Source organism: Nematolebias whitei, chromosome 3 (genome assembly GCF_014905685.2).
Source record: "Nematolebias whitei isolate Nwh7 chromosome 3, NemWhi1, whole genome shotgun sequence".
NCBI lineage: Eukaryota > Metazoa > Chordata > Actinopteri > Cyprinodontiformes > Rivulidae > Nematolebias > Nematolebias whitei.
The window spans coordinates 29,979,225-29,988,217 of NC_056500.1; the positions used below are offsets into that span (position 1 = coordinate 29,979,225).

Below are 8,993 nucleotides of genomic sequence, written 5' to 3' on the forward strand. Positions count from 1 at the left end.
CTCAAATTAAGCACTGGTTGTTCTTAGTAACCAGGCAAACTATTAACAATAAAAACTGATAACATTTCTCTGCGGTGCAAACGAACACTGTAGAAACATGTTCACTTACAGATATTTTTATTTGCTATGTGTGCTACTAATAAGATACAAATGGACACAATAGATGATAGTGTATTAGTGTGGCTATCACCACGTTTAAAGTAGCCATTTTGGATCATGAGGTCACGGCAGGTCAGAAATCTTTGACTTTCTGGGTTCACTTATAGATATTCAAGTTTGAGAAGTGTTTCTGTAGATTTTCCCACCAGAACACATCATTAAATTGTGTCCAAACTATGGTCGTTCAATGCACTGTTTACAACAGGTAAGATAGCCTTACTACAGAACCCTAATTCATAAGATGTGAATCATTGCTTTAATGATCCATAAGCTGTGCAGTCATACAGACATTAGCATTTTTTTTTGTATATACAACATATATCAGTTTGTCCAAATGGACAGACCAAATCTGCTGCCTCAGTTAACACTTTACTGAAAGATGAGTCATTTTAACACATGCATCACAGTGTGACAACTAAAAACCTTATTTTATCTAATAACCTTGTTTTAGAGGGTATTCATTGTAAATTCCTGTTTTGTAATACTTGGGTTCCTAGGTTGCAATACTTTAAACTATGGCCAAATGCCACCTACTTAAAAAACAAACAAACAAACAAAAAAATCCCAAAAAACAATGGTTTGGCAAACAATAGTTTACTGCGTGAATCAAACAAGAATTTATAGATGGCAAGGATGTGAGAGTAACTGGTTTCATATGTTGCAAAAATACATCAGGAGGCACAATTAAGGCTGTGAAGGCATATAAAAATATGTTTAATGCATATTGTGTCCATAAACTCAATGATAAACTAAACCCTCTGATGACAACACTGGCACAATATTCTTGTGCCATTGTTGTCATCAAATATCCATAGCAACTTCCTTTGATAATCTCATATAATTTCATTTCTTGAGAAAATGCATTTCTGAAAAAGACAGTTTTACTGTTTTCATAAATGGGCGCAGCCCTTCACTGGCATTGTATTTTGCGCTGTTCAATTTAACAAAACATCTAATTCCATTCCCAGTGTAATAAAAGGGTACTTGGACAGGAATATAAACATCTCCCTAAAGCTGAACCAGATGCTGCAGAAAGGGCTGAGCACAGGATTGAGTGGAGGGAGAGTCAAGAGACAGAAAAACAAGGGAGGTACTATACACAGGAAAGTGAGTCAGTGCCCAGGCCCCGGCACTTCGAAACATTCATTCCTCAGCTCTCCGTCCCGCTGACCCTTCATGTATTTAATACAGAGCATGAGGACATCCCTGAGGAAACAGGAGAGTAAAGCAGTCTGGATTTGATTCTCCACAGCCGCACCTTGAGAGGCCTGTTGAAGAAGTCCACTCAGCCACTGCACGCACAGGCGAGACGGTTTAACCACTGCACGCATATGCTGGCTGATCCATCACAACAACGTGTGAGAAGCCTCAGGGTGACTGGCCTTTTTTAAACTAAAACCACAGTTGAGAAACATTACGGATCTAATCAGCTGTGCGCCAAACATTTTGGTTTTACAGACGCACAATAGAGACAACGTGTCAACATGTCAAAAAGAAAGAGAAGTCATTCTGAGAAATCACAAGCTTTATGTTGATTTGAAATGGCAGTACAAAAATACAAAAATATGTTAACGTGTTTGTCATCTAAATTTCACAGTACATACACTAGTTGGAACACATGGGGCTGGTATTTACAGAGGAATAATGAAAATGGTTCACGATACATCAAAGTTCATGCTCAATAATCCAGGCAGAAAACCCAAGAAAGTTCAGTCAGGTCAACTGGACGGTTTCTTTTTTGTTGAGACATTTCGTCCTTCATCTAAAGGACTTCATCAGTCCAAGGAGCCACAGCAAACTCAGTCACACAAGCAGCAATACCTATATAGTGGAGCAACCAGTTTGCTGGTTGCCTGCTCATCTTATCACCTGCAAACTGGTTGGTCCACTATGCGGGTATTGCTGCTTGTGGGACTCCATTTGTTGTGGCTCCTCGGACTGATGAAGTCCTTCGGATGAAGGACGAAACGTCTCAACAAAAAAGAAACCGTCCAAATGACCTGACTGCACTTTGTTGGGCTTCATGACACACTTCAAAAACTGCAGTGTTCTTCCATCTGCTTTGAGTTCAGAAGGTTCAGTTGGATCATTTGATCATTCATGTGGACTGGTGCAGGTTTACAAACATCAAGACTCAGCTTTCAAGACGCCATAATCAGGTAGGTTGAACTGGCCCAAAATGCAGAGCATTCTGGGACAAATTGAACTTTCCAAGTTAGGTGGTCCTAATCACATTTTGTTGTTTGTTTTGTTGTCAGGTAAACCTATGAAGCAAAACAAAAATAAAACCAAATCAAATAAAAAGAGCAAAACTGTGTCTAAAAAAATGAATTATTATCAAGCAAAGTCCAACAGAAGGAATTTTATATGCATTGAGGTTGTTTCAAATGTTTTCTTAAACTGTTAACTCAATCGGCAGGCGGCTAAGATTCTGCAGATTTACAAGTAAAAATATTGTGTGCAGGATTTTTAATAACCCAAACATAATTGCATTCTTTACAATCAGCATGTGAGAGAAACTTTTCTGTTTGTGGATAATGAGAGGCTATAAATGTGTAAAAAAAACAAACAAATAAAACAAAAAGCTCATGCCAGTGAATTCTAATCAACAACAGAAAAACAACAATAAATATGCATTTATTTATGATGTATGAGCTTTTCAAATGATAAATGAGTTTGTTACTGAGATTAAAAAATAAAACATAAATAGAGTTTTATACCTTCTCCAATAAATAATATTGGCATTCTATTTACAATATGCACACATCTCCCAAGAGCTCATTACAAAACATGTGCATCTGCCTCCACTTAAACATGGCTAACCATTTGTCTGAGGTCAAAATATCTCGAACAAATGTGCGTTTTCCAACAGAGGTGTTCCATTTCAAATGTAACATCCTTTTTGTGCGCAAGGAGGAGGAGAAGACGTGATTGTCAAAATAACGAGGTCATGATTGGAAGCTAGTGGCGTGAAAAATTAGGCGTTCGACTCAGATCCCGCTGGAGGACTCTGCCTGGAGTAAAGGCTCCTTCTTACACTGCGTTTTCCTCGCTGCCTTGAAACTTGTGAGATTTCCGAGGTGGATCTGCAGGGAAAAGCCGAGTCAAAAACACATTATTGTGACTTTCAGTAAATGCTTGAAAATACGAGGGAAGTTATCACAGGCTGTTGGTCTTACAGTTGCAGTGGCCGAAGTGGTGGACGCCTATGGAGCGTCCAAGGAAGCAGGTGGCTCTGCGGAGGTGGCACGCGCTCTGGTAGGTGATGTTGTCATTTCCACAGATCAGCTGCTCAGATGGCACGGGCGCTGGGCAAGGTGCAGTGCGGCACATGACACAGTGAGCGCTGTTGGTTTGATCAGTCACGCAGGTGTGAGTTCCCGGGCACACAACATTTGAGCACGACTCTGTAAAAGACACAATAACAACATCAAAGTCTGCACAACAGCTGTTTGCGTGGAGCCTAAAATAGACATCGCTTACTTTTGCATTCTCCCTGGTACATGATTTCCAGTTCTGGCTGTCCCATACAACGGGCCATTAGCAGGGCGCACTCGTCCCTGTACGACCTGCCATCGCTGCCGCACACAGCGTGCTTTCTGGAGATGTGCGAGCAGTCCGGAGCACAGACACACTGAGGCCTTCCCGTCTTCATCTTGCAGACTTTGCCAGAGCTGCATTTGACTCCCTCACATGAGTCTAGAAGAACATGTGGTGTTACTGTAAGACATTTTAATCTAAAACAAGCTCAAAATCTGAGGCTTTTCCCTGACCATAACACAATGGCCACCCTGCACATTATTTACACTAATCACACTTCTTTATTGACTGTTACGCTCAAAGATGTCTCGTCTGGCAGAGTGTGAGGCCTGGTGGTGTTTTCATAACAGATACTATATATGTGCTGCACACAGATGGGGGCTGAGCTCCTGCAGAGGAATCAAGACGCTCCGAGTTAGATTGAATTTAAATAGCTGTCAGAAATGTTTACAGGCTGGCACAGGAGAATGCTGCAGGCCTTCTAACACTTCATATAATGTCAAATACTAGAGGAAGTGCAGACTCAGCGATGCGTGAGGCCCAGGACCTTTCTGAGTTGGTGGAGATGATTCCTGATAAACTCCAACTTCTTCTGAGCAGAAATAGGAACAAATTTTCTGTCTCTAACGTCACTTTAAGCTCTTGTTTTATTCCAAGACTTGGCTTTTCTTTATGTAGGCACAGGTTTCGCGTTTCGTTCATTTTAGATATTGTGTCACGAAGGCTGTTTTTTTTGCTGGTAATGACGTTGGTGCATGAGCTGGCAATTTTTTTTTATTAATGTGGCATTCCTTTCACAGAATGATCCACAAACATCTGGGCATGTGACAAACTCTCTGCCTGCAGTGTTTACCCCCCCCCCCACACACACACACACACAGAAATATGTGAATAGCCCATTTTTAAATGTGACCAAAAGGCAAAATTATATCAAATAATGTTATTTTTATTTGCCAGTTGAATGTTATCAACAATCAATAATTCACACTGATTTGATAATTGCAAGTTCTGATTGTAAAATCACCATTTAGCTGAAAATAAACCGGAGTGAACCTGTAAAATATTCGGGGGGGGGGTTTGCTCTGAACAGCGGGAGGCGTATGGAAAGCATCTCCCTCGTCCAAGTGCTGTTAAAAAACTTCATCGGGAACTCATTTCAATTTTTTTCCCCACAAACTCTGTAGCTTGTGTAACTTTGACAAACCAAAGTTATTTAGCATAGAAGAGGCATTTCTTTTCAAACTAGAAAGTCACATTTTAGCGTTGTAGTTAGGACCTGACAGTGGCTGTCCTAGCTCATTCAAGCAACTTTATTTAAGAATACGGTAGATTTTTATAATTGTCAACCCTTGCAGTGACAAACATGATTCTTTAGCTAAATTAAAGCACTATGGTTTGAGGGTTTACCTTTGCATGGTTTACAGGAGACAATCCCCAGGAATCCCAGCAGGCTGATTTCATTCATGGGCAGGCTGGTGTTGGACCACGCCGTGTCTAGGCGGCCCCCATCACAGCACTCCTCTCTGGTCACCCCTCTCATCAGCACCATGTCACACCGATGGTCCTGATTCTGCTGCAGCCAACATATCCCAGCTGGAAGTGGTCCACACAGACACGCCACAGAAGTTTATTCAAACATCGTTTCTATTTGAACCAAATCATCTGTAGCTGGAAAACGACAACTGTTTCTTCTCTTCATTCCATTGTTCCTACATCACGATATTACCAAATTAAAGAGGTAAATGTTACGCTTTTATTTTACAAAGTTTTGCTGTGAATAAATATGTTACAAATGTAAAAAGAAAAAAGTCTGCAACTGTTTCAAAAGATGATGTATTTTGGTCAAGCATTTTCTAAATCCAGAACAAAGTCCACTCACCGCTGGCTGGGTTCCTGCCGATTTCACAGAGTGTGACAATCATCCCCAAAACAGTCACCAGAAAGCTCATTGTCGACTCTAAGTTGTCTGAACCGTCTTCCCAAAAGATTCTTCAAGCAACTATTAAAAAAGGAGAAAAATCTTTAGTCAAAGTGAGCAGACTTTGTGCAAGCAGCTTTCCCTTCTGTGAATGGAAGTGTTGTGGATAAGTGATGTCGTTCCCCCTTTGTATAAACATTTAGCCCAGATGGAATTATGCTGCTGGGAAGGGCGATCCTCTCAGCCAGTAATAATCCAGGACAGGACTCAGTTTGACTCTGACTCAATCTCTAGAGTCGGGAAATGATCCATGCCCTCCAGCTCCAGACGCTGGGTACTTGCATGACCTCACAGAAATATTCGGTGGCTAATCAAGTCCTGAAAGAATTTAGATTTTTTTCTGTGAATAGAATTTATTTTAATTAACTTTTGCTTTTCACACAGTTGTGTTTTCTTGTGGAGTCTTACGTTTACTTTACCTCTTAGACACTATGTAAGAAATCATCTTTCTGCCACAATACATTCAAATTTGGCCTTTTTTTGATTGGAGGATATGTTTTATATCGCTTTATCTTTCATGTGGCATGGCTTAGGTAATAACTTATAATTTACAGACTCCATGATGATAGCTTTATATGAGTAAGAGTTGATCACAACAAAGTTAAATCATGTTATCTGGACAGTTTCTTTTTGTTTTTGGACGTTTCATCCTTCATCTGAAGGGCTTCATCAGTCTGAGGCCTGCCAACAGGATCTGTTGTATTAAGTAGCACCTTGTCGACATGTTTAAAAGCAGTCTGCTGTGGAGTTTCCATGCAGAATGGCTTTACACATGCAAAATGGAGGACCATGAGTCCAAAACAATCGCTCATCAGTGCATAACAATCAAATGTTATAGGCAAAATGGCTGCTTACTACTCACCGATCCAGCGAGGACATCCTGGCCAAAATGGTTAAAAACAAAAAGAGTCAATTTGCTCAATCATCAGGGTAAATGAATCACAAAAAAGTTCAATCATGTCATCTGGACAGTTTGTTTTTGAAGAAAACTAAAAGTACTAACTAAGAGTTTATCTTTTGTAGAAGGAGAGCCAATATCCATCAGCAGTGATTCTTTACAGTAAAAATGAGTGATTAACTTTTAAGTTTACTTTTTAAGAGTTTCAAGCTCTAAAACTCATAAACTTATATGTTATCTAAAGCCCTGAAAATAACATTTTCTCTCAACGCATTTGCTACAATTTTTATTTGTTCTGATCTTATCTGTAAGTGCTTGTATTGCTCTCCACCTGCTGTTGCAGCACTGGTGTGAGCTGGGACGAGAGGGAGGAAAAGGAATGAAGGCCGTCTGTTCTTGACGCTTTTGACTTCAGTGAAACAAACAAAAAAAAACAACAACTTTGAACAATGTCAAGAATATTAGCATATTTCCTGTTTTTGCTGTCACATATGGAGAACATCTGCAAGCAGGACTGAAATAATAAAAAATAGAATATGTTTGTTTAATGAAATCAATTGATCAGAACCTCCCACAAGATGTGAATATAAACTAACCTCTACATCTGAACATCTACGTTGCTGTTCTCCTTGTTTGCACTCATTCACCCCTTGACTGCTAAGGACAAAGTTATGTGAGTTTACACATCCATCTGTCACATATTTTATTTTGATTTTATTTTTTATTGTTCCCCTTTTGATCGTCGGGGTTGAAATGAAGGGAGCATGTGCTGAAGGATCTGAGCTTTTGTGAATGATGTTGGCCCTCTTCAGTCAAGATCCCCTGGGCAACAAAGGAATGCTGCCTGAGGAGGGGAGGAAAGACAAAAACAGAGAGCAATGAGTGGATATGGTGGGTGGGCTGAGTCTTCACAGAGTCTCTGAAAATCCACTCAGCCCATCATATGGTTTGGATCACTGCTGTTAAGTCATACAAACGACTACAGCGTGGTCTGGACTTCAGTGCACCCACTGTATGATCATCATTGTGGCGCTGACTGGAGGAATAGCCTTTCAAAGTAAAGCTCTGGCATGTTACATGAAATTAAAGATACACAATGTAGAGTAGGTCTACTGTGAAATCAAACGATTGTTTAGGACAGGTGTGGGCCTCACTGTCACAGACTGGTGCTTGGAGCGTGGAGAAAAATGAAAATAAATAAAAAAATAAAAAATAAAATACCATTGCCATCTAGTGGAAGAGGTTGTCATGCAGCACTTTTTTTGTAGTGCCCACATGAACATGCCATTAAATGGTATTGTTCCACACCTAAATGTACTAATTGAACTGTGACAAAGAAAAAAAATAGTTCTGAGCTGGTAAAGTTCTTATGAATGCCACGGAACAATTCACAATAAACTCGTTTTAAAAATATCGATCTGGAAATAAATGAAAAAGCAATATTTTACCACTGATATTTGCCTCTGAAACTTTTTACTGTTAGCATGAACCTTACACAGTTTGAGTAACTTCTTAAGCTAACCCAGCTAATAAGATACACTAAAAGAATGTTTCATGAGCTTTCACTAAACGATGGAGGAAACTTTGACTATGACTTCAGGTGAATGCTTGTTGACAGATTGTGAGAAAAGTTCTCTTGCTGTTCTCCAAATGTTCAGTTTTTATGAAAAACACCACCCAACAAACATTTCTATATTAACACCCATTTTGTCCACACTGGGAAAAAATCCTCTAAGTTCAAAGTAAGAGAAACTATGTCATAACTGGAACTTAGCATCTCAACTCTGACTTAGTATCTCATAACTTTGACTTAGCATCCCATAATTCTGACTTAGCATTTCATAACTTTGACTTAGCATATCATAATTCTGACTAAGCATATCATAATTCTGACTAAGCATATCATAATTCTGACTTAGCATTTCATAACTTTGGCTTAGCATCCCATATTTCTACTTAGTATCTCATAACTTTGACTTAGCATCTCATAACTCTGACTTAGCATCTCTTAACTCTGACTTAGTATCTGTACCTCAATGCAAGGAATTGGATTGTGGAATGGTTTAGAGAGTGATGTTAAAAATGCCAAGTCATGTGTACATTTAAGAAAAAGATCAAAGCTGAATTGTTAAAAAAAATATATGAAGTAGCTTAGTGTGTTTTTGTATTAGAATTAGAAAAATTAGAAAGAGTTATTCATTTTGTTCTGTTACTTGAAAGTTATTATGATTGAACTAACTGTTTGAAAAAGGGGCAGATATAATAAGATTTTTTCTTCTTTCTGCTGCCTTTCATTTTAAATCTCTTGTATTTTTTTATATAGTTATGAAACTGTTTTGTATTTTTAAAATGAATAAACTTTATACCATACCATAACTCTGACTTAGCATCTCATAACTTGTACTTAGTATCACATAA

General features: G+C 39.0%; 1 protein-coding gene across 1 annotated transcript; it reads right to left on the bottom strand.

The window, feature by feature from the left end:
* Window positions 1–2,102: 2,102 nt before the first annotated feature.
* Window positions 2,103–5,800, bottom strand: fstl3 (follistatin-like 3 (secreted glycoprotein)). The gene is made up of 6 exons (XM_037674799.1): window positions 5,579–5,800; window positions 5,107–5,292; window positions 3,643–3,858; window positions 3,339–3,566; window positions 3,197–3,245; window positions 2,103–2,423 (listed from the first exon to the last, which is right to left on the bottom strand). The coding sequence occupies exons 1-6, from the start codon at window positions 5,646–5,648 to the stop codon at window positions 2,414–2,416; spliced, it is 759 nt and encodes a 252-aa protein (XP_037530727.1). The 5' UTR covers window positions 5,649–5,800; the 3' UTR covers window positions 2,103–2,413.
* Window positions 5,801–8,993: the final 3,193 nt, after the last annotated feature.